The sequence below is a fragment of the Corvus moneduloides genome, chromosome 27 (assembly GCF_009650955.1).
Source record: "Corvus moneduloides isolate bCorMon1 chromosome 27, bCorMon1.pri, whole genome shotgun sequence".
Classification (NCBI taxonomy): domain Eukaryota; kingdom Metazoa; phylum Chordata; class Aves; order Passeriformes; family Corvidae; genus Corvus; species Corvus moneduloides.
The window spans coordinates 2,749,173-2,761,880 of record NC_045502.1 but is presented as its reverse complement, the minus strand read 5'-3'; the positions used below and the strand labels follow the sequence as shown (position 1 = coordinate 2,761,880).

At 50.2% G+C, this 12,708-nt stretch overlaps 2 protein-coding genes across 4 annotated transcripts in view; one reads left to right on the top strand and one right to left on the bottom strand.

Annotated features, from left to right (window-relative positions):
* The window catches only part of DOCK5 (dedicator of cytokinesis 5), a 74,411-nt gene extending 66,812 nt beyond the window's left edge, over window positions 1-7,599 (top strand). Inside the window, exons 50-52 of the mRNA XM_032091824.1 lie at window positions 735-870; window positions 1,244-1,341; window positions 3,266-7,599. Coding sequence (XP_031947715.1) covers window positions 735-870; window positions 1,244-1,341; window positions 3,266-3,367 — 336 coding nt within the window. The 3' untranslated portion in view covers window positions 3,368-7,599. The remainder of the gene's footprint in view (window positions 1-734; window positions 871-1,243; window positions 1,342-3,265) is intronic.
* GNRH1 (gonadotropin releasing hormone 1) lies at window positions 1,183-12,658 on the bottom strand. 3 transcript variants are annotated; one of them, XM_032091830.1, is made up of 4 exons: window positions 12,121-12,658; window positions 10,222-10,363; window positions 9,546-9,641; window positions 1,183-1,463 (listed from the first exon to the last, which is right to left on the bottom strand). In XM_032091830.1, the coding sequence occupies exons 2-4, from the start codon at window positions 10,360-10,362 to the stop codon at window positions 1,308-1,310; spliced, it is 393 nt and encodes a 130-aa protein (XP_031947721.1). In that variant the 5' UTR covers window position 10,363; window positions 12,121-12,658; the 3' UTR covers window positions 1,183-1,307. The 3 variants fall into 3 exon arrangements, with proteins under 3 accessions (XP_031947721.1, XP_031947720.1, XP_031947722.1); XM_032091829.1 differs by lacking the exon at window positions 12,121-12,658 and adding an exon at window positions 10,892-11,351; XM_032091831.1 differs by lacking the exons at window positions 1,183-1,463; window positions 12,121-12,658 and adding exons at window positions 8,038-8,105; window positions 10,892-11,106.
* Between the last annotated feature and the right edge of the window lie 50 nt (window positions 12,659-12,708).

Here is a 12,708-nt window from a genome sequence, read left to right as displayed (position 1 = left end):
GCTCTGGACTGAGCTGTGTGGGAGCTGGAAAGCCAGAGGGAAGCAAAGACTTTCTGTCTGAGCTTTTAGTGTTTTATATCCTACCAGTGTGTGGTCCCCTCTGTGCAGGGAGAAATCCTGAGCTGCTCAGGGATGGAGAATTGACCTCTGAAAAAAAAGAGTTTAATTGTGTGTTTAAGTGACAGCCTGCTCTGGAAAGCAATAAACTAATATTGAAAAGGACCCCGATATTCCTGCACTGGACTTTTGGGGCCACCCTGAGGTGGCCTCGAGAGAAGAGCACAGGGCATGTGACACTGGAAGGAGCTGGATGCAAATTCCCACGTGCAAAGGATTTGCTGTGTAAAGCCTAAACCAGCCTCATTCCACAGCCCTCGGGAGCTGGAGGATACCAGCAGCCCTGACCTGCACCCAGGATTTCATTTTTTTTTAGTTCTCAGAATGACTTCACCCTCACTCCCCTCCAGAATTTATTCACAGAACTGCAGCAGCTTTTCAGCCTGACACCTTCCCTTCCTAATTAACACCCCGAGGCCATTAAAAGCAGTTCAGTGGTGCCCAGGGAGTGCCAGGGGAAGCTGGGCTGTGTCCGGGGGTGCCTTTTGACGCGGCTGAGCCAGGGCAGGGCTTTCGCTCCTGTTCCCCTTCCTCGCTCCCGGTTCCTGCGGTGCTGGGCCAGCTCGGCTTCGCTGTGGGTGACCACTGAAGGGTTTGGCCATCTCTGCTCCCTCCAGGGCCCGGCAGGGAAGGCACAGAGGCCCAAGAGTCTGCAGCTGGGAGACAACAGGCTGACCTTGCTGCAGGGCTCCTCGCTGCAGCAACCCACCCGCAGCCCTCCGCCCATCACCCCCAAAACCCCCCGGACCCAGAGTAAGTCCTGCTGCTGGAATAGGGTGGGAATGACTCTGTTTGCTGAGGGAACCACGCTGGGGAGGGACGGAGGGAGGGAGGAGCTGCTCTGAGTTAGATCCCAGAGTGACCCGGGGCTGCTGGTGTCTGCAGACATTTTTGTCAGATAACAGAACCCTCTTTCCCTTCCCCCTTTTTTCCCCCCCACCCCTTTTTTCCCCCCCACCCCTTTTTTCCCCCTCCCCCTTTTCCCCCCACCCCTTATTCCTCCTCCCTTATCCCCCCCTTTCCCCCCCCCCCCCCCCTTTTTCCCCTTTGCCCCATTTCATCTTATTTTTTTTTCTTCTTTTTTCCTCACTTTTCCTTATTCCCTCCTTGTTGTTGTTGCTTCCAGGCTTCCCCTCCTTGCAGGCTGACGGACTGGCCACGCCGCCCCCCCCTCCACCCAAAAGCAAACCCTACGAGAGCAGCACCCCCAGGAGCTCAGCGGAGGTGAGGAGCTGGGAGCTGATGGGTTCTTGGGCAGCAGCTTCCCAGGCACCACTGGAGTTTTCCAAGCTGCTCTTGGGGTGCTGCTGCTTGAAACTTTTCTCATCCTTTCGCTGCTTCACTCCCTGAAACCACAAAAGAAGGAAAAAAGGGGGGGGTTTTGCCTCAGGAGAAGGCAGTGGAGCGCAGTGCCTGGATTGTTGTTTTTTCCAAGTGGGAGTTGTGTTGTCCTTGGTCAGGAAAACGGTGTGTGGGGTGGGAAGAGAGGTGGAAAATAAACCAGCAGCAAAAGTTTCAAAAACACGATCAGCCTAAAGTAGAGCAATAATTTGGGCTGAACAAGAAGTGGGGGGGGGGAAATTCACCATTTTCAGAGGTGATCAGCATCTCCTTCTAAGCCCCAGCTCAGAAGAATCTGATTTTTCAGCCATTGGTGACTTTGAAAAGGCTGTATTTAAATCCTGGCCTTCGTCTCAATTCCATGAAGTGATTTCCTTGTAGGAATTTCGAGTTTTCCCTTTTTCAGTGCTGCATCACTGATGTTTCTCATACACTTCGGTGTCTCCAGGTTGTCTGGAATCCCTGACACGCAAATAGTGTGCCAGAATCGTTTCACCTGCCCCTGACATGAAGGGGTTGGTGATGCCAGACTAATTCCTTAGCAGTGGGAAGCAAAGAAAGGATCCTTCTGTGGCTGGGAGGGATGGTGCCTCCCCAAAACCTGTTAGGAATCCCCTTCTGCAACTGAAAGGGACGGGTGTCCTCCCCAGCCCAGCCTCCAGAGAGGATTTGGGGAGTACCTGAGTGAGATAAACTGGGATTTGTCCAAAAGGAATTTGAAGAGTGATCACACTTAACCACGTCAGCAGCACAGAGAGACGAGGAAACAGCTCATCCCTTAATTCTGTGATGTGATGCTGGAGTAAAGCCTTGAATTATGGGATAAGGAGGAAGTTTTTCTCCTTTGCCCTTCATTTGGCTGGGATTGACGGTGTGGCTGCTGTGGTGCTGTGCCCAGCAGAGAGATCCCAGCTCCAGGGGTGCTGTGGGAGTCACTGGATCAAGAGGATTAATGAAAGAACCTCCTTCCCCAGAGTCCTGTAAGGAAACTAATTACTGCCATGTCCTGGCCTGCAGCATCCCCTTGGCTGGCAGGCAGAGGGAAAGGGTTCACAGGGCTGTGAAGGGAGATTGGGAAGGATTTTCTGAAGGGTTTTGTTACTTGCACTTGTAAAGTTGGGTCTGTCTTCCTTTGGTTAAAACAGTCCTGAAATGTTGAGTTTTGGCTGAGAAGGGGGTCCTGAAATGTTGAGTTTTGGCTGGGGGAGTGGTGAACCACACAAGCTCCTGGCTCTCCTGGCCTTTCCCATCTCATTTATTTGCAGGATGCCCCTTAAAACAGGCAGAGACAACTTGAAAAACCCCATTAGTGCAGTTTTCTGCAAGAACAAGAAGCACCCTCCAAGCCCCTCTGCAGGCAGGCAGGACGTGCCTGGTTGAACTGGAACTGCCCTTGCTCCCATCGTAGGGTGTTGAGTTTTACCAGTCTGATTCTGAAGCATTTTACAGCCTCTTTGTGCATCATCCAGCCAGCAAGAGGAAAAAAAACTGAATTTTGAAACCTGGGAGGAAATGGGCTTGTTGCCATTTTACTGATCACCAAAAAGAGGAATAAATGCTAAAGTTGGGCTGCAGGCAGAAGCAATTAAAGTCTATCCTAAGCATATTTTAGCAACTAAAACATTTCAGCTTCTGTTATCTCCTGGGGATCTGTCCTTGTTTGCCCCATCACATGGAGCTGAGGCTGGATTTGAAGATTTGCTCCTCAAAGAACCATCAGGACCTTTTGGATTTCTCATTTGGTGAAGCAGAACGCCTTCTGCTTGCCAGCAATGGTTTATTTTTCTGTGTGTTTCCATCTCCTCAGGTTGCTCCGCCGCTGCCCAGCAGACGTGAGGCCAAACCTCCCCCTCCACCCCCAAAAACCAGGAAATCCAGCGTGGTGTCCTCGGAGCAGGGGCTGCAGTGAGGATTTGGGGTCCCAGCAACGCCCAGCGTGCAGTGGCTGCTTTATTTCCACGGACCCTGCAGCCTGGTGATCTCCTCTGCCATCCCAGCGCTTCCCATGGAGCTGTGTCTTGGGAAATGCCACAAAGGAACTTCGCTGGGGCTGGATTCCCTCCCCTCTGCCTGTGCAGTACTGACACACTAATCCAGACGTCTCCCTGCTGGAATTCTTCTCTGTCCTGCTCTCGTCTGTCCCGAGTCGCCTCCCTGCTGCAATCCCAGCAGCTCCTTCCCAGTGTAACTGGGAATCCCGGGGCGCTCTCACTGGTGGTACCCCCCCAGGGCGCTGGGGTTTCCTGCCTGGGTCAGGCTCTCTGCTCAGCTCGTGCCTGGTTTGGTGCAAGATCTCATTTTGTGCTTTTTAGTGGGGTGGAGAAAATGTCTGCTGTGAATGTTGGAGATGACAGAGGCTGCACGGGTACCAGGGCTGGACTGGTGCCACCTGCACTGGTACCAGGGCTTTACTGGTGCCGCCTGCACTGGTACCAGGGCTGGACTGGTGCCACCTGCACTGGTACCAGGGCTGGACTGGTGCTACCTGCACTGGTACCAGGGCTGGACTGGTACCGCCTGCACTGGTACCAGGGCTGGACTGGTACCGCCTGCACTGGTACCAGGGCTTTACTGGTACCCCCTGCACTGGTACCAGGGCTTTACTGGTACCAGTTCCATAAACAGCCTGTGGCCTGTTTATATATCATCAATACTGATGAAGATTTTGCTTTCTCTTCCAGGAAATAATTCTGTTAATTCTGTCATTTTGCTTCTGATTATCTTGTAGAAGTTGGGAAGAGCCACTGAAACCCTGCAGAGGGTGTTGCTCAGAGCAGGAAATACAGTTATTGTTGGGCTGGGGGGTTGCAGGCCTTTATTGTGCTCCCCTGACTGAAATGGGTCTCTGACCTTACTGAAAACCCAAAGTTTGTTAAATCTAATGAGAAGTTTCCTCAGCAAAGGCTTTTTCAGGGAAAGCCAAACCCAGCCCAACAAAAAGCACCCCCAGGAGGGTTTTGTTCAGACTGAAGTTGTCATTTTCTTTTGTCCTTCCCTATTCTTTTGACACCAGTGTGACTCCAGGAGCTGCTGTGCTTCCTGCCCAGCTCTGGAGACAGATTGCCCTCATCCCAGAGTCATCCCAGATTCCCATCACCTCCAGGTTGGAGCCGCTTTGGAGGTGGCACTGCAGTCACATCCCATCCATCCCAGCCCGATGGCCGCACACACTTCCAGCTGTCTCCGGGCTGCTGCTTCTCAGGGGAAATCTTGGGAATCTTCCTGGACACCCTGGCCAGGCTTCCCCCTCTCTGGGGCGTTGTAGGATGTGTCAGCTCCTCGTTGTGTTCCTGGACACAAACACCGCTTGATTTGAAAACCGCTGGGGTTTTTGTCTTTGCATTTCCTGGCCGCGTCTCCGCTGCCCTCCGGCTCAGCCGAGCCCAGATCCCCGGAGCTGCTGGTGAACAGCAGCTTTTGTCTGGGTGAGAATTCCGCTTCGGGCAGAGCAGCAGGATGTGGTCTGAGTTGTCTGAAGGGCGTCTTAGCAGCACCTATTGCTAATTCAGTGCCTTCCATCCGCCTCTTGCCTCAGTGCTGGGCGCTTTTCAGAGCGGGTTGGGTTTCACTCCCTGCGTAAATCAGCAGGAACAGAGGAGGGATCCCAGGAATGGTTTCCCTGGTGAGGGCAAACAGACTGAGCTGCCAGGTTCAGGTGTTCTGGTTCCAAGTGACTTTGGAGTTCTCTTTTCCAGCCTTTTTGTTCTGCTTCAACAACCTTAACACGTGGAGGGACCTTGTGCATCCAGGTTTTTTCCTGGAGAACGGAACCACTCCATGCAAAAAGCCCTCACAGGAGGAGGCCTGGCCTTGGGAAGAATTTTTCAGCTGATCTTCATCCACCTTTTTGCTCTTTAACTCGGGGAGATTTGGCTCTGGCTGCATTTTTTGCAGTTCCAGACCAGGATTTTGAGCAGAATCCTTGGCATGTCAGGGGTTAATTATCCCTCGCTTCCTTCCCTTCCTTGGACGGTGCCAGTGCCAGGGGTGAGAGCAGCTGCAGCTCTGCTCTGCCTGGAAACTGCTCCTCTCACCCTTAAACCTCCCCTGCGTGTGCTGCTCACCAGCTCAGGCTTCGCCTCTCCCTCCCTGTGCTGCCCAGTTGGGCACTGGGATGGGCGCCCTCTGAACTGGGAGCTGGGGAACAGCTGACACAGAAGAGTTCAGAACAAGGTTTCCTTCCCAAGATATTTTGGGCATTTTCACTGGCAGATTTGCCCCAAAGGAATCTAAATTTGGTTCATTTTTTTCCCCCTTTCTCAGCATTACTTATGTCCTGAAGCTTGCAAACTTGTCCCACCCCTTCCTGTGTCCCCAGACTGGTGTCCAGCACTCTCACCTGAGCGTGGGCAGGGTTCTGTTCTGGCTGACAAAAGTTGGCATCGCTGGCTCAGAGGTGCAAGATGGAATTTCTGTTCTGTGCCCAGATGACTCTGGGTTTTGGGCCAGTTTTAGGGGAAAAAAATCACCCAAGTGTCAGATTTGACACATTTGAGTGTGGGAGTAAGAACAGGGCGTTTGACTGATGCTAAATCAGTGGAATTAAGTGCCCACTCATCGGACAAATCACACCCCTGATTTTTTCAGTGTTTGCTTTTTGCTCGGGTACCTGCCTGACTTAAGCTGTGAGATTTAATTTTCAGAGACAATTTAAAGTGTCTCTGTTTCCTTTTTCAAACAAGAATCATCTCTTCAGGTTAATTAGGTGCTTTTGGAAATGTCTCTAATTGTTTCAGACTGGAGGGTTAAAAATGGGAATGGGACAGTCCGTAATGATGATCTCTGCACACCACAAATTGCAGCAATTTCTACCCAATTCATGGTTTTGATTAAAATCTCAGAGTTAAAACATCCACTCTGCAGAGGAGACAAAACCTAATCCCATTTCAGAGCCAGGCTGTTCAAAGCTGCTGTGAAATTTCGAGTCTTTGAGGATTTCATTTTTTCTCCTTTGGAGAAATGTGCTCAACACTTGTTTTCTGGAGCTTTTAATTAAAATTTGTCATGCTGTGATAAATTCCTTTAAAACTGCGACAGGCTCTAATCCACATCAGAGGCAGAGGGGAGCAGGCAGCTTTGCCTTTCAGTGGATTATTGGATTAGGAAAGGACACAGATTCCAGGGAGAGCAGCTCTGTGATCTGCAGAGAGCTCCAGGATGGATGTGCAGAGGGTTTTTGGGAACCTGCATCCCAGAAACTCCCCCTGCCAGCCCAGTGTTTGCTCCAGAGTCACACTCAGTTGGACCTGCAGTGACAACACCTCAGATTTTCCTCTCCTTATTTATTTTTATCATTGTAAATGGAAATAATAAGCTTAAATCTGTAATTTAACTAATTTTTTATATAGTGAAAACATTCCTGACTTATCTCTGCTACCTTCTTTTGATTATTTTTATTTTTAATTAAAAACTTTATCCTGTTTTTACTGTTGCAGACCAAATTCTCTGGTGGATCAGGGTGAGCTTTCCCAAGGACTACAGCAGGGAGGAAAAATAAACAAATAATGCGATTTTATGGCTGTTCAAAAGCACGGGGTTCACCTGATTCTGCTCTCCAAACATTAATTAAAGCACCTTTAGGGCAGTGTGGGCACTAAAGGGGGTACTCAAAGGTGGTTCACACCTTAACCTGTTTTTCAGGTCCCTGTGCTGCTGGTTGGTGTTTTCAGGCAGGGGTGGAAGCGCCTCAGCAGCTCCAGAGTCCACCCCAATCATTTCATTCATTGCTTCTCACTGTGCTACCCCACAGGTTTCATCACTGTAAGCCCTGGGCCGTGTTCCTTGTGAATTCAGGAGGAGTTGGGTGCTGTGGAAGGACTTTCTGTGTGTTCTGGGATCGTGGGTTGGTGGTTTCATTGCAAACCCACCTTTGCAGACTGCAAATACATTTTTTATTTTATTTTATTTTCCCCCTCTTTTTTTTACTCCTCTGCAACCGAATCAGTAAAAAATACGGCTTTAAAGTGGCTCTGGAGAGAGCAGGAGCTTTGGGAAGGGCTCTGCAGCTCTCTGGGCAGATGCCACGTGCATCACTAAGTCTGTAAAGCGAGGTGTACACATTTTCGTGGGTTTTTAAAATGTATTGACCATTGTAAAGTTTGTAAATACATTTTTAAAATAAATGTAGTTTTTATGACTGAACCAGAAAAAAAGAGCAGTAAAAGTCTTTCTTCCATGGCCCACTGACGGACGGGGGAAGATAATCCCAAAAGTAAGTTTATTCTTACCTTTTATCAAAGTTTTCTTGCTGTTGTACCCAGAGGGGAGTGGGATGAGGCCCTGGCTTTGTCTGTTCATGTGGAACAAAAGTTGTAGCATCCAGATTGTCCCTGCAGGCCCCAAAGCAGGCCCTGCTCTGCTGCTCCCACCCCAGCTTGGGATGTGGCTGCTTTTACAGAAATCCCATCATCTACACAACCATTTTCCACTATTTTAATGCAGTTCCAGGGTATTTATTCACACATTGATCCAAGCAAAGACCATTTGAGGAGGAGTTGATTTTACACAAGTTTCGAAACCTCACTCTGGGTCTGTTGCTCCATTTGGCTCTGGGGTTAAACCTTCTTTGGGGTTAAACCTTCTTTGGGGTTAAACCTTCTTTGGGGTTAAACCTTCTTTCTTCTGCCTTCTGCCTCCACCAGCCTCTCCTGTAACCACACACCAAATGCTGGTTTCAAAGAGCAGAAATGGCTTTGAGGATGGAATTTTCAGGTGCTAAAACACCACAGAGCTGAAGCCCTGGGGTGTTCTGGATGGAGATGAACTGGGTGAGTATCTGGGTGAAATCTGGGTTTTATTCCCTGAAGTGCCTCAGTGAGGGGGGTTTTTGTGCTCCCTCCCACCTTCCCCAGGAAATGATGATAATTGGAGTTTTTCCATGGGATGGAACATTTCCAGCCACTCCCCTTTCTTCCCTGCTTAATATTCCTGTAGCAACTCCAGGAATGTGCTAGGTGGGAAAAGCTGGGTGTGGAAAACGTTGTTTTTAGTGTCATTAAGCAGCAAGAAATCAGAAGTTTCTGGGCAAACCTCAGGATCTGGTGGGGTTTGGTCCTTTCAGTTCTGCAAAGTCAGGCCAAGTTTCCCTCTGTGAGCCAGAAGGAACTCATTTCAAATATCCTGGTGATTACTCTGGTGTGTTTTCCTGCCTAACATCATCTCTTGCAGTACAAAAAATACTTAAATACAGTAAATTACTGCTGCTGCCTTTCACTGTGCAGGCAGTGCTGCTGCAAGTCGTGGGCCACGACTCCACGTTCAGTACAAGCAGGATGAAAGATGAGCTAAAATCCTATTTATTTAGGTAGTTTCTGCATGAAAATCCAGGGGAATTCAGGCTCTGCCTTACTGGTGCTGAGTTCATGAGCCTTTTCCAGGCCTGGCTCCTCGGTGAGAGGCTGGAGAGCCTTTCAGGCACTCAAGAGCTTTGGGGTTTGGCTTCAGCTTGAAGTCAAGATTGAGCTTTTGGGATGGCACAGGGACACTTCCCAGGAAGTGGGGCCATCTGGCCCCATCAAGGTGCTGCTGGGTTAATGAAAAAGCCCATTTTAGCCCGAGCAGGCTCATTCCGTGTCAGTTCACTCAGCTGTGAGGTCTCTGCTGTCACTGTGCTGCAGCAGCTCATGGAGATGCATTTCCCAGCCCGGGGGCCCTGGGAGCAGCAGCTTCCATCTGGCCCTGTCCTGCAGCGGGCAGGGACAGCCCCGGCTCGGCAGCTGCCCCTGCTCAGGGCTTGGTTTGGGTTAATTCAGAGAGGAAACACCAGGGCTACACCAGGAGCTTTGGAATGATGGATCCCTGTCCTGGCAGTGTCCCAGGGAGGGATTGGGAATGGCGCAGGTGACAGGGAGGGACCGGTGCAGGTAATGTTGTCCAGTGGGAGTGTCCCTGTCCATGGGATGAGGTGGATTTTAGGTCCCTTCCAACCCAAACCATCCTGGGATTCCTTGATAAGGGCAGAGCCAGTATTTCCTCATGTGAACTGAGCTTCAATCCCTCTTCCTCCTCCTCCACCACTGTTCCCCCCCCCCCAAATGTATTTTCTTTAAATTTTCCAATAGTGATGACAGAAAAACCACATTACTCACCATGGCTTCCTTCAGGTCCCTGATCCTGGAGTTCTGGTACGAGCCTGGGCACTCCCTCTGCTGTACCTCCCCTAATTCTGCCATCTCATTTGCAATCTGTGTTGGAAAAGTGACACAAGGAACTGATAGACCCATCAGGAAAGGAGATTTGTCTGCCAAAAGTGACTCCACCCCACTTTTCCCCTACACAACTGAAATTCACCTTTTCCTCACAAACCCCGGGATGCTGGAATGAGGAGGAACTAGACATGGATTACTGATTAGGAAAGAGGGGAAAACCACTGGTGGACAGAACTTTCCACATGTGCTTTGTCATTTAATTGCTGAGCATCCACCACGTGTGAATTGCCAAAATTTTAAGGGAGGTGGAGGAATTGTCATAAAATAACCCATCAGAATATTGGAATTTCGGGAGAGGGTGGAATCAGGCTTAACCTGGACCTCAGAGCTGCATCTCTCCCTTGGAGCTGGCTGCCCAAACCCTCTGGCTGCTGTTCTTTGTGCCAGGCTGACAAATGGCACCTCGCCCCTTATTTTCCAAATCCTACTTAAAACAATTGTTTATCCCCAGATCTGGGGCTGGCTGGTGGACAGACACGCAGACAGGTGTAGAGGGAAGCCTCTGTCACTTTTTGGCTGCATCTTTTCCAGGCCAGGGTTGTCTCCCAGCACCCACCTCTTGGAATGGTCCCAGCAGGTCCCCGGCGCTCCTCTTCCCCCCTGGCTGGAGGCCGTAGGACCAGTGCTGAGCCAGGCACAGCCCCACACACAGCACACCCAGCAGGGCACTGGCCACGATCCTCCTGGACTTCTCCATCCTGGAGAGAGAAAACAGCCCCTTGCTGGTCATAAAGGCATCACAGCTCCGTCGGTACCGTGGAGAGGGAAGGAAACGCGGCATTTTCGGATCCCGGAACCGTGGAATGTGCTGAGCTGGAAGGGACCCACAAGGATTGTGGAATTCCAGCTCCTGGCCCTGCACAGACACCCCAAAATCCCACCCTGAGCCTGCTCCAGTTCTGATCTGCACCTCCTGGGCGGGAGCCCCAGCTGGGTTTGCAGCCTGTCAAAGTGTGGAATAGCTCACTAGAAGGAGGTTGGACATCTCAGAAATCTGGATGAAGATCTGAATTAGGATTTTTGAGTTCCAGGCATGTGAGGACCTCAAAGGTTGCATTCCCTGGTGGTGTTTGGCAGATGTGTTCAGCTGGTTTCTGCTCTGATGTCCCTGCTCCTTAAAATCTGCCCTTTGCAGCCTCTTCTAATCCAAGGGGTTTTTTAATAGGAGCATCTGTAAGCCCTGGCTCAGTAAAAAGGCAGTGTGGGATGTTGTTCCAGCACGTTACCTGCTGCCTCAGAGAGGTTGTGCAGTAACTCCAGCTCTGCTCCTCTGGAAAATGTCCTGTAAATGTGCTCTCACCTCACTCTTTATAACCAAGAGCCCCAGTGCCTCCCCTTTCCCAGCAGGAGATTCCATCCAGTTCCCTCTCCCGGGCTGCACTTTGGGCGCTCCTGTTACAGAGACTGTCACGCAGCACCAGTAAAGCCCATAATTGGAACACCCCGGTGCAGCAATTAAATTCAGCTGTTTTCTCTAAGAGCCATAAAAGTAACAGCCTTGCTTTTAAGAGGTTGTAAATCCCACACTGGGATCCAGCTGATCCTGCTGGGAAATGCAGGAGCTTTTCTGTCAGTGACTTCTGGTTCCTTCAGAAAAAGTTCTTGGGTGTTTGAATTTGTTCAGGGTGTGAAATGGGTGAGGAATTGAGCTCAGTTTTTAAGAATCCTGGAATGGTTTGGGTGGGAAAGGACCTCAAATTCATCTATTCCCACCCCTGCCACGGGCAGGGATACCTTTCCCTATCCCAGGCTGCTCCAACCTGGCCTTGGACACTTCCAGGGATGGAGAATCCACGATCCAGGCAACATCTTTATGAGGCGTGAAGGAAAAACGCCTTTGGTGCTCAAACAGGAGCCTGTGATTGCACAAGTGCCCAGAGCAGTTTGAAACCCTCCCCCTCCTCATTTAAATCAAGGTGCTTTGGTGTTCTTTGCTCTGTAAAATGCCAGGTGGGATCAAACTGGACAAGTCTGTGATTGTGAATGTACTTTGCTGGCACGATGGAGTCTCTGGGGTGAATGGGATTCCCAAATCCTTTTTAGAAGGGCCTGGAGTGACAGGACAAGGGGGAATGGGTTAAACTGACAGAGAGGAGGGTTAGGTTGGGAAAGAATATGTAATATTGGGTTTATAGTAGGAATAATTCCTCCCCTGTGAGGGTGGGAGGGGCTGGGATGGAATTCCCAGAGCAGCTGTGGCTGCCCTTGGATCCCTGGAAGTGCCCAAGGCCAGGCTGGACGGGGCTTGGAGCACCCTGGGACAGTGGAAGGTGCTGGGGATGGAATTGATGGAAATGATCTTTAAGGCCTCTTCTAACCCAAACCGTTCCATGATTCCCTGTTTTTAAATCTTGAGAGTTTGTGCACTGCAGATTTATAAAGATTTATTTGCATGCAGCAGGTCAATTCAGTAATTTTGACAGCAGAAATGGCGTTTTGGGGCTTTTTTACCAACCTGGCAGCTCCTCTGTCTTCTCTGCCCTGTTCCCTGTTCTCCAAACATCCTCTGCTCCGGCTCCCCCGACCTCTTGGAGCTTTAACAGATTAAAGCAATTCAGTAAGTCAGTAATTCCGGGAGGATTTGGTGACTCTTAGCAGTCATTCCTCCTGCCCCAACACTCCTCCCACTCACGGCGAGGGCGGCCAGCACTGAGCTCTGATCAAGCTGTGAAAACAGCTGGGTTCAGGGGAGCAGTGCTCCTGTTCCTCTGGCGTGGGCACCAGGATTCACACAGGGATCCCTGTGTTTGGGGCTCCTTCCTTCCCTGGCGAGCCTTGCAAAGATGAGCATTATTCAAAGGTGAAAGATTTAGACATTTTTTAAAGAGCTTTGCCCAATAATTGCACCTCATTAACCACCACTTAACCCGGCTCTAATGATCTGCCCTGAACAGCTCTGAACTTTTTCTCCACAGGTTTCTGGTGCAGCCACAGGATCTGGACTTCTCTGATCTTTGGGTCCCTTCCAGCTCAGGATATTCCATGATTCTCTGATTATTCTGCCTCCAGCTATTTTATTAATATGAAGGGTAGAGACAAAAAA

What these genes read in the sequence shown, in the direction of transcription:
- GNRH1 (XM_032091830.1), bottom strand. Translation starts at nt 10,362, where the DNA reads ATGGAGAAGTCCAGGAGGATCGTGGCCAGTGCCCTGCTGGGTGTGCTG. An exon ending in TGCTGGGACCATTCCAAGAG is followed by an intron (nt 9,642 to 10,221) that starts GTGGGTGCTGGG and finishes TTTCCAACACAG; the next exon opens with ATTGCAAATGAGATGGCAGA. An exon ending in GGGACCTGAAGGAAGCCATG is followed by an intron (nt 1,464 to 9,545) that starts GTGAGTAATGTG and finishes TTGTGGTTTCAG; the next exon opens with GGAGTGAAGCAGCGAAAGGA.